The following is a 16,019-nucleotide window of genomic DNA, read 5'->3' as shown; positions in this document are numbered from 1 at the left end:
GTAAGATTGTGTACATTTGCCCCTCCCAGACCCGTAGTAGCGGGAGCCTTGTGCTCTGGGTTGCTCTTTTTTTTTTTTTTGATAACTTAAAGAAATGATGCCATATTGAGAATGGGTCAATATTCATAGTCAATATTTAGATGGTTAAGAAATAGATTCAATACAATGGTCCATAATTTAAAAGGTCCTGATCCTTCATCTCATATAGTCAAGATAGGTCACGAAATTTGACTTAAAAATTAAGTTCCTTAATTTTCGCTATTCATTTCTACCAAGATCACAAACTAATGATTTTTTTTTGGGTAGAAAACAAGGCTATTCATTTATGTGCGCTCAATGCCAAACAAAAGAAACAGAAATACATAAAAAAGATAGAGAGCATGATAAGCACAAGGTAAGGATATTCGCTATCCAAAACCAAGGAGCGGAAACTGACCCTGTCGCACATGCTATTGACTGGGTCATCCAGGCTAGGGGTTGGGTTACTACCATTTCCCTAGATAATAGGTTGTAGCCATTACTATATTTAAGTGCATGCACAGACGTGCCAATAGAACAAACTGGGGCCCCTGACCTCAAATGTGCCAAACAGGCTAAAGCCACACTGACCACGTGTGCCGACACACTGCCACCGCTTACTTTCAAATAAACTTGTCGGATCGGCAACAGTCTGCTGGATTAGCGAGTAGAGCTTCAATTAACAGCAGGAGAGTGTTGGTGAAAAAAGACCGATGGTTGGAGCTTCAGAGCCGACGTTAACCTTGATACCTAAAGCACCTAGGTCGACAATACCTATAAACACACAAAACAAGAAAAAAGAAAGACCGCCCTTGACAAGGAGTCTAGATACTAAAACAAATCCTTGAGGCACAAAAACTACACCTTTTGGCCAATGGCAAAAAACCCTAGTAATCCACAGAACATGCGCGCCACTCATCAACACCAGCATGATGGAGCCCTTGGAGGCCATGGCCCCCGTCGAGACCAGCTCATCCCTGACCATGAACACAGCCACGTGGGACTAGTTCAACCGGATTGGTTCAGCCCCATTACCATCATCGTCTCCTCCTTTTCGCGCAAGTCGAAAACCCAACCGGCGACAACGAAGCACTCCATGTGAGTGATCACGAACTAAGGACATGAACTCAAATCCATGAGTTAATTGTTCACAGGGAAGCGGGGCTGACTTCGGGTCGGGATAAGTTTCATTAGATTAAAGTTGGGCCCGCCTGGATACATAAGCGGGCTGCTGGCTTTTTCCAAGTTTTGGATCAGATTCGAATAAAATGGCGAACTCTCCTCTCCTGACAAATTAAGAAGAATCTTCTCCAGTTTAGTAGAAGGCTTGGGGTTTCCAAAATTCCTCAAACGACGACATGATTAAAGCTTGAATAATCTGGAATCCAGAATACCTCTTTCGCCTCCCGAGTTTTTTAAATGAAAACGAAGAACCGTGGAAGTAGGGCTGTGATCTCCAAAATTCCTCATTTAAAGGTTTTGAGTTCATTGTCCACGCTTGTTCTCAATGAGGTTTTCTCCTGATCGTTTCCTTATCTTCTCTTATTTTCCTTTTTATCTCCTACTGGAAATTCTGTATAAATCTTCATTTACTACTTTACAGTTTCTTCTTCATTTTTTTTTTCCTAATAACTTAAATTTCTGTTTAGTTAGTTTTTTCATCTCGCTTCAGCATCTTTTTACTCCATGGCGCTACCTTCAATTAATTAATAGGGAAAGCTGTTTCTCCAGCTACAGCAACCCTCCCCCCCTCTCGAAAACCAAAAAAGCCGCTTCTTTTTTGAGAAATTTGAAATATTTGGGCACAAATCGATGATTGTCATCAATCTTATATGTTTTATTTGTCTACCTACAGGTGACAAAACCTGATTCTACAATGTCAACACAAGAGCAGTTAAATCACAACAATGAACAGTTATTTCTTCAAAAAAGAGATTCTTTGGTCGGTTGTGTACCAGAGAAGGTGAATCCGCTGCTTGTGTTTTACCCCGGAGATTATAAATGGTCTTTACTTCATAGGTCACGGTGTTGACTTAATCCCTATTGCTTGTTTACACATTCAGACTTCTAAGGATTGCCATCCAACTGTGGAATCCTTGATGGAGACGAGTGGATTGGCTAGACAACGTGCAGATGACCAAACTGAAGTTCATGTGAATAGAGATGGTGATTATCCTAGTACAGGTACAAAAATTTCGGACCAATTTACAGCTGCTAATGGGTGTCAGACCAACAAGAATGGTGTTCAATAAACATATGCAGACAGGCCTCATAAAGATGATACATTTGCAGGTGCAAACTCTCTAGATCAATGTGTAACTGCTAAAAGGTGTAAAAGGAGCAAGGATGGTGTTCAAGAAGGAAATGAAGACAGGCCTGATGGTGATAATCCACATGCAGGTGCAGACAGCCCTGATCGATGTATAGCTACAAAGAGGTGCAAAACAAGCAAGAATAGTGTTAAAGAAGCAAATAAAGGTGGGCCCCACCATGGTATTTTGAACGATGAAGCCGAAAATGACGGTAATTATGGTATTGCACCAGAAACATTGATCCGCATTGATAGATATCGTTATAGACCTGACTCAAGAGATAAGTTTGTTGCTTCTACGAATGAGCATTGTCTCTTGAATTCTCAAAACACAGGTGGTCAGGTTTCTTTGGATTTGGAAGATTGTCCAGGGGAAGAACTTTGTATAAAATGTGATGGAAGTGGTCAGCTGTTGAGTTGTAATGGTAATAACTGCCTATTAGTTGTTCATCAGAGTTGCTTGGGCTGTGAAGCTAGCTTTGACAATATGGGGAACTTCTATTGCCCCTTTTGCTCATACCAACTTGCAATTGCTGAATATCAGGGAGCAAAGAAAAAGTTAGATTCTGTAAAAAATGCTCTATCTGTATTTTTGGGTACTGATGTGGCAGAAAGACAATCTGGATGTCAGAGGCAAGCAGACCCATCTATTGCCTGTAGAGAAGAAGAAACAGCCTTAGATGGTCATGCAATTCATAATTCCATAACCAAAGGAAAAGATGTTCCAGCAAAAACATTTGACAAGAGCCAATGCAGAAGTGGGGAAGAACAAATGCAAGCACAATGTGGCATTGGATGTGAAAGCAATGTAACCCCAACCACTGTAGAACTTACACACCAAGTCAGCAATGAAGAAAGAGTACCCTGTAAAGAGAATGCAATTGTACTCTGTGAAACAATGAATAGGTTAGAAACAAGTAACTCACCCAGCAGAGATGCCGATGTTTTAATCAGTCAAAGGCATGTAGGAGAAAGAACTCAGGAAACAACTGTTCTACCACAGGTTGTTAACTCATCACATAATTCAGATATTGAACTAAATATCAGAGGAGATGAAAATGCTGCAGACGAGAACAAAGGGTACGTTGCCATTGAAAAGTCAATAAAACCCCAACGGGCAACTGAACAATCGTGAGCTCCTCTTACTTAAGATACTTTAAGAACATTTATTTACAGTGTTCCCTTATTTATTTATTTTTTTAATCTAGTTACAAGAGCTTGTAGGAAGAAAGCAAAGATTTCCTGTGGACATGCTTCGGACCTTGTTGATTGACCTGTAAACTTTCCTGACTTTCAGGTCAAGCCCAGCAGGTTCCAGGGTGTTGCGTAAGAAACGCTTTTGGACAGCTGAAGAGGAGGAAATTCTGAAGGTATTAGTTCTTCTATATACTGGTGATTGCATATTTTAAGGAAATTTTGCAACTGAACTAAACTAAAGCAAAACATAGCCTTATACAGTTACTTGGGGTCGGGTAATTGAATTCTTCTCCACCATTATGGTCTATCTATTGCTATGTCATCTATTGAACCATCAGCATTCTGTCTTTTTTCAGTACTTGCGACAATGTCTTTTATTTTTGGCAAAGCAGAACTATAGACTTCCATTATGTAGAGAAACTGTTTTTGATGCATTTACAATCAAATTAATTCAAAACAAAGCTATATTCTTTCTTTTTTTTACAAACTGTGCATCTAAAATAGATGCAGCCATGTACAGGATGGCCATAGAAACATGTAACATAACCAAGATACAAGCTACTGAGTAGATTGATGTCTTACAGCTTTTCCAAAGCCTTCTCTTGTCGTATCTCAAATTCAGGGCGAGTACACAACCAATCCACAAGAAAAGATCAAATATTAGTCTATGATCTTGTAATTGATCTGCTTTAATCATCAAAGTCATTCTATTTCTCTCTTCCAAATCCCCCATGCTATATGCTATATGTTCTTCCTCCTAATAAAACACATAACATGACCAATATAAATTCTGTCAATAATATCCAAGATAATACTTACTCTTGGAAGTGTCTTTCTCACAAATTCTTCTTGCATCCTATCCAACCCCCAACCTTTCAGTAAGTAACCTAAAATTGGACTTAACCGAAAACAGTCCTTTTAGACAATCTTTAAATTTCTAAATTAGAGTTTTCTGGATAAAATACAAAATCAGCAAGTTTTGGAGTCAGCATCAATGAGTCATCCACCTCAATTATGTATTCTTTTCCTAGAAGGCATCAACTGCTTGATTTCTCTGTTTAATATTCCATACAGTCCCCTCTTAGGGCCTTTTTATATTAGCTTCCACAGTAACATCCATTAATCCTTCCAAACTTCATCATCTCATTACCATTTTAGACCCAAACCTGACCCCCAAGTACATCGTTCAACTTCTTTATGTTTTTTGGAATCCCCAACCCATTAGATATCCTAAATTATCCCCCCCCCTCTCTGCCAAAAAGAAAAAACAAAACTAGCCTAAATCATATTTGGAAAGAATGCTCTTCACATACATATTGAAAGGGAACCATGCTAAATATCCACAACCGTTTGGAAAGGAGTGCTTAGTTTCCCCTCTCCCTAATGCATTCAAGCTGTGCCATATCACTCTTTTTTTTTTTTTTTTGGCAAGACCATATCACTCTTTTTCACTGACATAGTTATTTGTCTTCATTATAAATAATTAAAACCATCTCAAATAGTTATCAAGGCGGCAAGGCAACAAGGCGGTGGAGAGGGTCCAAAAGCAAGGAGATGCTAACAAGGCGGACCAAGGCGTCCATGGCGCCCAAGGCGACCAAGGAGTCTGGACGCCTAGGCGTCGCCTTGATAACTATATCTCAATTGACCTCCTCTAAGCTTGCCACATGTTAGTGCTACTTCTAAGTTATAATGAATGCATCCAGTTCTACTTCTGTCCTTTTTAGTCCTTTTTAGTCCTTTTTAGTCCTTTTTAGTCTTGTACTTGTTCTTTTCTCCTTTTGCATCTCAGCTACATTATTTTATGACTTTGTTGTTTCTTACTTGCCCAACACTCTGCAGTAAACCGTAGCCCTCTGGTCTTCTTAATTTTCCCTTGAATTTGAATATGGAGCTAGTGCCGTAGAACTTAAAAGTAATTTCCCTTTCATCCACCCCATTTTGATTTTATAGGCATTATTTCTTTCCTTGTTATGGGTGATTGAACCTAGATAACAAAACAGCCATATTTTATCAGAAAACCAATGAAAATTTTGTGGGACCTCCTGTATATGCCTAATGTCCCATTTCAAGTAACAAGGCAATGCTGATTCATAGTATAGATTAATTATCTTCATAGAAAAACACTCATGTCTCCCCCTGGTGTAAACCAATCTCACTGGTCATATTTCAGCGTGAACCATACATTGGAAGTGATTAAAAACCGAGTTTGAAGTTGCTTAGTACTTTTATCCTTTCCCTGTTGGTTAGATTCTGTTGAGGGTTCCCAACATTTCTAGGTTGGTGATGGTGGTGTTTGTCATACGTTAGGCGTATTTTCCTCTTCCTGTTTTTCAGTAATATTTGTTACATAGAAAGAAAGAAACTGAGTTTAAATTTTATTTATTAAAAAAATGAGTTTGGAATTTCATAAAATTACGAGAATCCATTTTTATAATAATGGAATCAGTGGTGGTATTCTTTTAATTTTATCATTAATGGACTCTCTTTAAGACACTACTTGTTTGGGGCCGAAACTTGACCAGAGATGGGTTTGCGTTCCTCTACCAGGGACTTACCCATGTTTGCTAGATGACAAGGGAGCAAATACCTAGTGAAAGACAAAGCTTACAAACGTTTGACCACAATCTCTTACATGTGTTACCTTTGATTATTACGTATATACTGAATATTATATATTGTTTTAGGAGGGAGTGCAGAAGTTTTCTGGTACAGTAGCAAAAAATCTCCCATGGAGGAAGATATTGGAGCATGGTCGTCATGTCTTTGATGAAACTCGCACCCCAGCTGACCTCAAGAATAAATGGAGGAAAATATTGGTTAAAGAAGGTACCATAGAAAAACCGAAGTAATTTCAGTTTCCTATTTTGAGTGGAAGGAGATTTTAAATGGACCAGGGATGGGGGTGTTCCATGTAATTTGAACCATTTTGGCTTTGTGGTGACCAAAGAATCAATGGGAAGAAAGTTTGGGTTTGGCGATAGAGATGTTGCAACTTCAAGCTGGGAAAGGTTAGTTGAAGCTATATGGTTACTGGGTATCTCAAGTAACTTGTAATCCAGTTGACATCAAAGAGAGTTTTTTTTTTGTCCTCTTTGAGGGTGGGGGTGGGGTTGTTGGGCAGTTTCAGTGACTCCCTGTATTTTTGGTGACATGGGGTATTATGAAACTTGTCTTATGTCTTTGATCTGTTCATACCTGTATCTACAAGCTTTTTTTTGCTCAGAGCCTGAAACTTATGATCCACAAGAAGTGAAGGAGAGGACCTGTTCTGCTCTTTTTTTTTTTTATTATTATTATTTTTTGCATGCTAAGCTTTAAGGGGCTTGAGAGGCAGCAGAAGATTTGTGGTTAGCTGGCAAATTGAGCAACTTGATCTGATCAAGACGAATAATTTGGCCTTTGTCGTGTTTACAGGGGAGAAAAAGAGTAATTACCATGTAAGGTTATAAATGTTTTGCCACATTATTGTTTATAATTCTAATGTTAGAAGGGTCTAATTCCTATACGTGTCACTTTTTCAGATTAAGCCAGTGAACAACTCATACACTTCCCTTGATGAGATATGGAGTTATATTATGTGGAATTGGTTGATTGGATGATCTAATCTCTTGACTGAATGCAAAAAGCTAATGTCTTTGTAGCCTTGAAGATATTGAAGATTCTTAAAAAAGGCTAAGATAAATCAACAGTTAATCAAAGGTGGTGGGTACATTCCAATTGATAATTTTGATTTACTTTAATGAACAAATATTACAGCATTTTTCCATAAAGTACAGAAATGCTAGTGGAAGAAAAATAAGTGCAATGTGTAGGTATTAGGTCATTTAGTGAAAAGTCCAAATCTTCAAATCCGATGGTGATCATTCTTTCCACACAGGAATATTCCCTGAGCCGCCAAACGTTTCTCAACCCAAAAAACTACATGTTTTCCTGTGATTTTCTTTTCATCAATGAGAAAGGGTTCAACAGTGCTCACTTCCGAACCATACGAGGACAATGCAAATCCCTTTGGTCCTGTCCGTTTTAGAAACAGCAAAAAAGAAAGTTTTAATACGAATGAAAATCAAGAGAGACGTATGTGGATTAGGGTTTAAAAGAACAGAATTGGGATCCAAATCTGTCCGGCCAGATCAAAATCGGTTTGGTTCATTCAGAAATCGCAACCTGTTGGTTAAGGATTCGAAACTTAGAAACAGCCTCTCCCGCGAAGCTTGAAGCAGGGGGTAAGGCTGCGTACATTTGCCCTTTCCAGACCCTGCAGTAGTGGGAGTCTCATGCACTGGGACGTTTTCTTATCAGTCAGGAATCGACCTAACCCTAGAAATCCAGTAAGGATCTTGATGCTTAAAATACTGATGTGAATGCAACTATCGGTGGGTGTAGTGCAAGGATTTTTAACTTGGAATTGAGGGTCAAATCAGCTGGAATCGGCCCCTCAGATTTTAAACCGAACAATCTGATCCCAAAGACCCTAGAATCGGGATCAGTCACTGCCGATTCTGATTTTTGAAAACATGGCGTAGTGTCATCTACTAGTACCTGTGAGGACTCCATCCGGGAAGAAGGCCCAAAATGAGTGGGGAATTCCCTGCTTTTTAAAGGATCCTTCCAACTGTGAGTCACAATGGCAGGTAGGGGATGTTTTTAGTGCATTAGATGGCAATAAAGCAGAGTTTCAATGACATAGAAACACTATTACTCAAATGACTCACCCCGTTATCAGTGAAGGATAACTCAATTTCTGACAGATCATCTTGAGCTTCAAGAATCATTTTCAATGCAGGGATCACATCCTCTTCCATCAGTTGAGGCAATGGCTTAGCTGGAGCTTTTGCTGGGGGCTTTGGCTTTGCTGGAGCTTCTTTTGACACAGCCTTTGTCTCCTTTGTTTCAGCAGCAACTAGTGGTAGTTAAAGATAATATGGAACCAAAAGAAAAAAAGAAAAGGGGAAAAAATGATTATTAAACAGTGGATAGTCTTGAATTTCCCACTCAAGAATTACAATACCATGACCACCCAGAAACTCAAACAAGATCAGAGGATATAGAAAATTGCAAACTAATATTAGCATTATAACAATCCAGTGGAAGTAGAATCAAAGGACAGAAAGGCAGAAACCTGTGGAAGTGGATTCCTGCACAGTAGAGCACACGACATATCTTCTTGAAACTGTTAACTTGCCAACTTCCCATCTCTGGTCCCTTGCAGGCAAGACTGAAGAAAATACTGGAGAGGCACCAAGTTTGATGGATTTGGTTAGAGGGCAATTCATGCTTATAGAACGAGAAGTCATGTTGTGGTCTCTGTAACAGTAGTGGCGGCAGAAACAGCAATAGATGCAGATTTTCACCAGAACTTTACTTTGGCTGTGATTAGTGAAACACTTGGGCAGAATCTTTAGGTGGGTATCAATGGAATTAATCTCTTTCCTCTGAGCAGATCAATAACCAGTGCGGAAAATTTTTGGTGGAGGTAGTTGGGCAGTGAAGAAGCAAAGGAGAGATGGATAATCTTCTCTTCCTGTTTTAGAAGCATGGAAGGCTTAGAAATTAGTACTACTAATTGGCAAGGAGTGGTGGGCAATGAAATGGTCTTATTCAAGTGGAACGCCATCCTCTAGTGTTGTTCTCTCTTTGGTTGTTTTTTGGATGGCAATCCTCTATCTAGTGTTCATTTGATGGGTTGATACCTCTAGCATTTTTTACTTTTCCTATATTTCTGTTCTCTTTCTTTTTATATTTTTTAGAGTCATATATCTCAGGTTTCCAACGGACCAAAAAATAAAAGGAACTGGTGGTACAATTACTGGCACGTGTACATGACCCCGCACGTATATTTTGGATTTGGATTGTGGACCACAAGAACCTTTTTTTTCTCTCTCTTTTGTAGATGTGTTATACATGTCACCAATTATTCATAAGATACTTAAAACACTAGGGGGCTCAGAGCAAAATGTGAAAGCACCCTGGAAGGATAGAATGCATATAAACAGTTTAAAAAAAACCCCAATAAAAAAAGGATGTACCCAGTGCACGAGGCTCTCGCCACTGCGGGGTTAGGGGAGGGTCATAATGTACGCAGCCTTACCCTGCTTTCCCAAAGAGGCTGTTTCCAGACTCGAACCAATAGTAGTCATCAAATGTTGGATGTTCATCCCTCGTCTTTCATCTGTCTTTAGTTCATTTCAAACATATTCTATGCACATTCTTATGGGGTATTGGAAGTCCAATTCAACTCCAAGAGGCCAGCACAAGCTTCTAGAGCCAGATACTTAAGACTATGGACTAGGAAGGGCCAAGTACTCAGCCCCAGCACTTCCTGTGCACTCCAAAAGTTTGTCTTTGCCCCCAATAGCCCCAAGAATGTTGCGGGCTATTTCTTGGAAGGACACGGCCCCAGAGACCTCATCTTCCGATCAGACCCAGCCTGGCCCAGTCAAGGCTACAGAAGCCGCCCAGCTTGGATATCTCCGCGTGTGTGTACGTGTGTATATATATATTTGGGAAAAAGGATCCTCACAATGCCAGTGTGCAGATCCCATCCCACGCCCTCTCACCTTCCATGTCATGGATGATGGACCCCATACTCTAGATCTCTTCATATTAAGTGCCCCCTTGTACACGAACTGTTTCCCACAGCACCTATTGGTGGGAAATTGCACTCTTGGCGTCACTGAAAACCTCTCTCTTATATTTGTCACACTATACAAGTGAATTAGTCTTCATAATTAATGTAAATTCTGATGAAACATGTTCTAGGTATTCCATAGGTAATAGAAACATGGACATCACAGCCATTGAAGATTCTTTTCATAAAGGCAACAGTCAAATAATATACAATACAATTGAGGCTAAGGTACTCAGTCACTGCTAAAATACCTAACTCTACCTAGTACATATACACTATCCCTTGGGCCCCAAAGCAGAGATTATAAGAATGAAAGAACTCTTATTACATTGGATTTCATGCCCTACGTTAGTTTTCTTATTGCAACACTAGAAAGAACTCTTATTCTCATGCCCAAAGCTAGAAAAAAAAAAAAAAAGATGTGGGTTTTCTCATTAAACTTTGTGAGAAGAATTTGAAGTGGTTTCAGATGATGGTTCCACTGGGTATCAAAGCATCCTTAATCACCGTCACGATTCCGCTCTTGATGAAGTAACCATCTTTTTCCCTTGCAGCTTCTTGCACATTGTTGCTGTTAATGATCTGGATGACAAACAGTAGAGTTCAACATGAAGGACTTACAAGAACCTTAAATTCATAGATGTATACATACTTGGTGTGAGTATATCAGAGTATAAAATGAAGCATCATTGATACTAACAAATAATTTTGTATCCCCAAAACCCACTAATGTCAGTGGAATATAACTGGCTGAGACTAATAAATCTATCAAACAATTGGCAAGTATTGGATGGATCACTATCAACCAATCTGATCCAGTGCATCCATATGGCTGATACACCTGTCCTATTCCAATACATGAAACTATGATTAATGATGATGATGCCTATGCCAGATTTAGAATCTATCATCATGTAGACTCTTTCCCACTGATGATAACAGTTAACTTTTAATCTTCCATTTAAAACAAAACAATAGACTCACTTTTGTCACATGATGAAGGGCTTCTTGGGTTAACAATTTCCATGAGTTTTCAATGATGTGGCAAACATTTGGAGCCCTTTCAGACTGCAACTCCAGACCCCATGTCCAATACACAAGTCTGACATTTTTTTCCCCAGGGAACTTGACCAGAAAATCCATCACTCTATACTGGTTTGCAGGTATAAAACTTATAGCTACCTCAGGATATGATTTAGGATGGGAGATTATTTTTGTCACTAAATGTTACATATTAGATCAACTCAATGAATCCACAATCCCTACACACAGAGTTGGGCTGTTCCCAGCTACCTGTTTGGTGTATCAATATGGAATAATTCAAATCATGATGAAGTATTAAGTGCAAACCTTCACATTGTCTCCAATGCGAGCATTCTTGTCAATAATTGCCCTCTTGATGTGAGAGTTCTTCCCAATACCAATTGGCACACTACCTTTTGCAGCCAAGAACCTCCTGTCAGCTTCCGTCTGGTGGAAAGCAAAATAAAAACCAGTATAATTCATGGTTCATGCATTACCAGAAAAAGTAAATTAGTAATCCTCTATATAGCTAATGTATAAAACTTCCCACATCTTCAAAAAATTGAAACCAGATTACCACTATTAAGTCAAGAAAACAGAAATAAATCATTGATGTCTCCCACGGAAAATTTACCTCATAATAATCCGCTCCCATTAGTAGTGTATCTTCTATTATTGAACCCTCTGAAATGCATGAACGGAGCCCAACAACAGAATGGTGAATCTTGCAGTTCTGACAGAGAGAATGAGAAAAAGTGAAGGATCATAACACAATTTCATTATCTACGCCTTGATTTCCATAACCAGGAAGTTAGGAAGAAATGTAACTTTTGATGTTGAAACACAAAGGATATAACGATTCAATTGAGGCAAGCATGTTCAAGCCAACTACATAACACATAAAGATGGTTCCTCTGTCTTTGGTAACTTACTTTAATAACACAACCTTCGCCAATAACACTATCCGTAACATCAGCATCAAGCATCTTGGAAGGTGGCAAATATCGTGGTTGTGTATAAATTGGTGAAGAACGATCATAGAAGCTGCATTAAAAGTACATTTTAAATAGAAACGAGGTATGGAATAAAAGCTGCTGGCATCAAAATTACCTGAAATCTGGCACTGGCTTTTTGGTAATTCCTAAATTTGCATTATAAAATGCTTCAATGGTACCAATGTCTTCCCAGTAGCCATCATACAAGTAAGCTTGCACCTGAAGAAGTACCATTACGATGTGTCAAAATCAGAGACTTTGAACATGTGAATGCAGGGGAATAATAAATGAATATCGTAAATGAAGTATCAAACTGTAACTAAGATTTTTGGAGGTTTAAGTGACTTCGATTGAATTAAATCTATTTCTGTAGAAGTTGAAAGTCATGAAATGAACTAAAATATATTTTAAATTGGGCTCCAGATACATGTATATTGAAACTTCTAGCATTATGTAGGAAATTATTTCGTGATTCATAGTCGAACAGGATGAGACCAACGATGAGTTGGTAATCAATTGTTGTAGCCATACCAGTGGAGCAGAAGACTTGTAAATCCTGCCAACGTGATCTCAAAAGCCAATTACTAACCTAAGAATGGTTCATAATTAAGCAGGACAAGGCCCAATATGAGCCTGTGATCCTTATAACCACACCTCTGTACCAGAAGATGGGTTGGGACCTACCCATTGTATACCTCCCACCAAGTTAATCTCAAACGCCAAATATTGACCTAAGAATGATATCCATAGTTAAACAGTACAAGATCAGGTAATCCTTGTTGTAGCCTGTGGAGCAGAAGATGGGTTTGGACCTAATCATTCTATTTCTATTCAACTCAACAAGGTGATCTCAGAGGCTAATAACTACTGACCATAGAAAATGATCATATGCATTTAACCTTTTGTGTACTTTAGGACAGTAAGGAAAAGATGTGGCAAACAGTTAAAAGGCAATGGTCCAGAAATCAAAAAGAAAAAGGAAAACATTACAAAGTCATAAACAACAACATATACAAACAGAAACACACCCTTGAGAATTAGTCTAATGCATGATTTAAATCAAAGGGAAAAAGTGAATGGAAATAAGACATACCCTCATTCCAATGGAAGTTGCACCTGGAATGACTTCACTTCCAAAATCATTGGCTCCAGGGAACTTCTTACGGAGTAGCTTCAACATGACATCTTTCTTGATAACATATATACCCATACTAGCGATGTAAGGCATCTCTTTTGCTTTCTTTTCATCAAGGCCTAAGATGGTAGTATCAACCTGAAGTAAATTTGACAAAAAAGTCAAGTCCAGAAGGCAAATGCATCATTAATATGCTAAAAAAATACAAGACTTTATGTCATTGAGAACACAAAGTAACATATAGCAAAATTTATATAAATCCATCTCATAAAATCTTACCTTCATTGCCTTCAATTGTTCTCCTTTTGGTTTCTCTGCAAATTCAATTATTTGTCCTTCCTCATTAATCTTCATGAGGCCAAATGCAGTGGCACGTTTTTCATCCATTGGAATTGCAGCCACAGTAATATCAGCTTCAGTTTCTCTGTGCGCTTGAATGAACCTCTCATAATCCATTCGGTATAAATGATCTCCAGCAAGAATCAGAAATTCCATTACATTATGTTCCTCAAATAGCCATAAATACTGTCTCACAGCATCAGCAGTACCCTGCAATTTATGAAGATTCAATGAGAGAGCCATCTACATAGAGGAGGCGGCCAAATCCAACCTGTATCATCAGATTTTTTTTTCATTTTGTCTCTCTTCCTGTGCTCGATCTCAACAATGTTTCCTTCAATTTAACTCATCCACAGAAAAAAAAAAACAAAAACAATCATTGAGAAAATGAGCTCATTGGAAGCAAAATTAAAGGACATTGCAAGCCAAGCCAAGCTTGCAAATCGATCTATACACATTACACTTGTTAATAATTAGTTTTGACCCTGATGAGCTCGTACTGAAACACAGGAAAAACTAGCACAGAGTCTCAGAATGTACAGTTTTATTACCTGGAACCAATTGGGATTCTCGGGGCTCTGCTGAGCGGCAAGAACTTCAACAAAACCTTCATTCTTGTACCCGCGCATGTTACTGGCATAAGCCATTGAAAGATGGCGATTGAGAGATGCAGAATTGAACTGGGTGAGAACATAGATTTTTGTAATTCTACTGTTTAAGCAATTGCTGACAGGAATATCAATCAGCCTGTAGTTTCCTCCAAGTGGAACAGCAGGCTTTGCTCTCTTCTTGGTAAGAGGATATAGACGGGTCCCAGCTCCACCTCCAAGAATAATTCCCAGAACACTCTGAAGAGAATCACATGAACAGAGCTGATCAGATCTCCATCCACCTTAAATTATGAAAATTATGACGTATAAACTTGTACAAAAATAAGAATAGTTAACGAGAAGAAGGAAAGCATATGATCCAAATAGGCTAGTTACAGGAATCAGAGTATATTACATCAAAAAAATGAAACAGAAATTCACTACATCTATTTTGCATTCTCGGATGATAAAAATAAGAAGTTTTTATCATACGAAAATGCAAAATTGACCTAGAATGCATTCTAAGAAGGCATACCAAACACTGCCTAAGTCTTTTATGTCAAAAGCTTAAAATCAAACTCTTTAATCTATCCCATACTAGGTTAGCGCTCATATACTATATAGACCAATATACTACATAGAACCATTAGGCACATAATAGTCTTTTTCCGAACTAACATTTCCATATATCTACGGTGTTCGTGTAAATAAAAAATAAAAAAAGAACAGATCATCAAACGGTTCCTCAGCTGCTCGTAGAATTTTAAGACGAACGAAAAAGATAATCAAAGATGAAGCATTTAATGTACTAATTAACGCCAATAACCTTGAAACTAAAACGTGAAAAAAAGAGAAGAAAAATTGTATTAAACAAGAAAGGAACTGCATGAAGACTTACGCTGCTAGCATCAGGGTCGAGACATGCATGAGAATTCTTTGAATCGGAAACCGCTCTAGGAGAAAGCACGATGGGAATTCTGGCTAAATTTGAGGCGTTGGCTTTGAGCGGAAGTTTATGACCGGCGAGGTGAGATGAAGAAGAGAAGAGAATTTGGTTCTCCGGTTTGAACAAATATGTGTCGGGTTTGTCGTTGAGATTCAAGTGGTTCCAGGAGGGAAGACTCGAGACTCCGATCGCGGCTGTCGCCATTGAAGCTTAATTTTATGTTTTTTGTTCTCCTTCCAACTATAGAAGGAGAAGGGACAGAGCGTGTGTGTGTGTGTGTGAACTGTGATTGAAGAAGACAAAGAAATAATTGCGTTTTATTCGAACATCCTGATGGATGGACGGACACAGATGTAATTAGCCTCGCAGAATAATGACTGTGAAGATCTTCTAGGAAGGTTTTTTTTTTTTTTTTTTTAATAAACAGAGTAGGAAGTTAGTTATAAGAACAAGTGAACAAGTCAGTCAGTCCAAGCTCTAGAGTGAAGGACTGAGCAGTGAAATCAGGAAAAAATGGAGAATTTCTCGGGTCGTTGCCTTTTGCGCATGATACGCTATGAAATTTTGGGTTAAATTTTCAGAGGAAAGAAAAACTCAAGTACAACTCAGCCATTCCATGTCTCGCCATGTGTCTCAATGAAGAAATAGTCGTGAAGGTCACCCAATTCAGATCGTCTATTACGGCGTGCTGCCCGTAGCCGCATACTAACAGGGCGCAGTACAATGAACAGACTCTCAGTTCTCACACCCCGTTTATTTAGATGGACCTAGATGGATGGAAAAATGCTGATAAGGCATTTCAAAATTCCACCTCAATCTTGTTTGGTTATTCTA

General features: G+C 38.7%; 2 protein-coding genes and 1 long non-coding RNA gene across 3 annotated transcripts; 1 reads left to right on the top strand and 2 right to left on the bottom strand.

Moving 5' to 3' along the window:
• Positions 1-3,622: 3,622 nt before the first annotated feature.
• On the top strand, positions 3,623-9,211 carry LOC122640472. Its single transcript, XR_006329665.1, has 3 exons — positions 3,623-3,699; positions 6,214-6,431; positions 9,198-9,211. It is a non-coding gene; the product is annotated as an uncharacterized LOC122640472 (long non-coding RNA).
• Positions 7,239-9,124, bottom strand: LOC122640468. Its single transcript, XM_043833674.1, has 4 exons — positions 8,649-9,124; positions 8,242-8,429; positions 8,069-8,141; positions 7,239-7,543 (listed from the first exon to the last, which is right to left on the bottom strand). Exons 1-4 carry the CDS (start codon positions 8,821-8,823, stop codon positions 7,374-7,376), a joined length of 606 nt encoding a protein of 201 aa, XP_043689609.1. The 5' UTR covers positions 8,824-9,124; the 3' UTR covers positions 7,239-7,373.
• Positions 9,212-10,547: 1,336 nt separating the features above from the next.
• Positions 10,548-15,410, bottom strand: LOC122640466 (glucose-1-phosphate adenylyltransferase small subunit, chloroplastic/amyloplastic-like). Its single transcript, XM_043833672.1, has 9 exons — positions 15,138-15,410; positions 14,201-14,497; positions 13,590-13,859; positions 13,269-13,448; positions 12,291-12,394; positions 12,113-12,224; positions 11,815-11,913; positions 11,508-11,627; positions 10,548-10,739 (listed from the first exon to the last, which is right to left on the bottom strand). Exons 1-9 carry the CDS (start codon positions 15,387-15,389, stop codon positions 10,623-10,625), a joined length of 1,551 nt encoding a protein of 516 aa, XP_043689607.1. The 5' UTR covers positions 15,390-15,410; the 3' UTR covers positions 10,548-10,622.
• Positions 15,411-16,019: the final 609 nt, after the last annotated feature.

Source organism: Telopea speciosissima, chromosome 9, assembly GCF_018873765.1.
Source record: "Telopea speciosissima isolate NSW1024214 ecotype Mountain lineage chromosome 9, Tspe_v1, whole genome shotgun sequence".
Classification (NCBI taxonomy): Eukaryota; Viridiplantae; Streptophyta; class Magnoliopsida; order Proteales; family Proteaceae; genus Telopea; species Telopea speciosissima.
The sequence above is the reverse complement of the archived record's forward strand: the minus strand, read 5'-3'. Positions and strand labels throughout refer to the sequence as shown.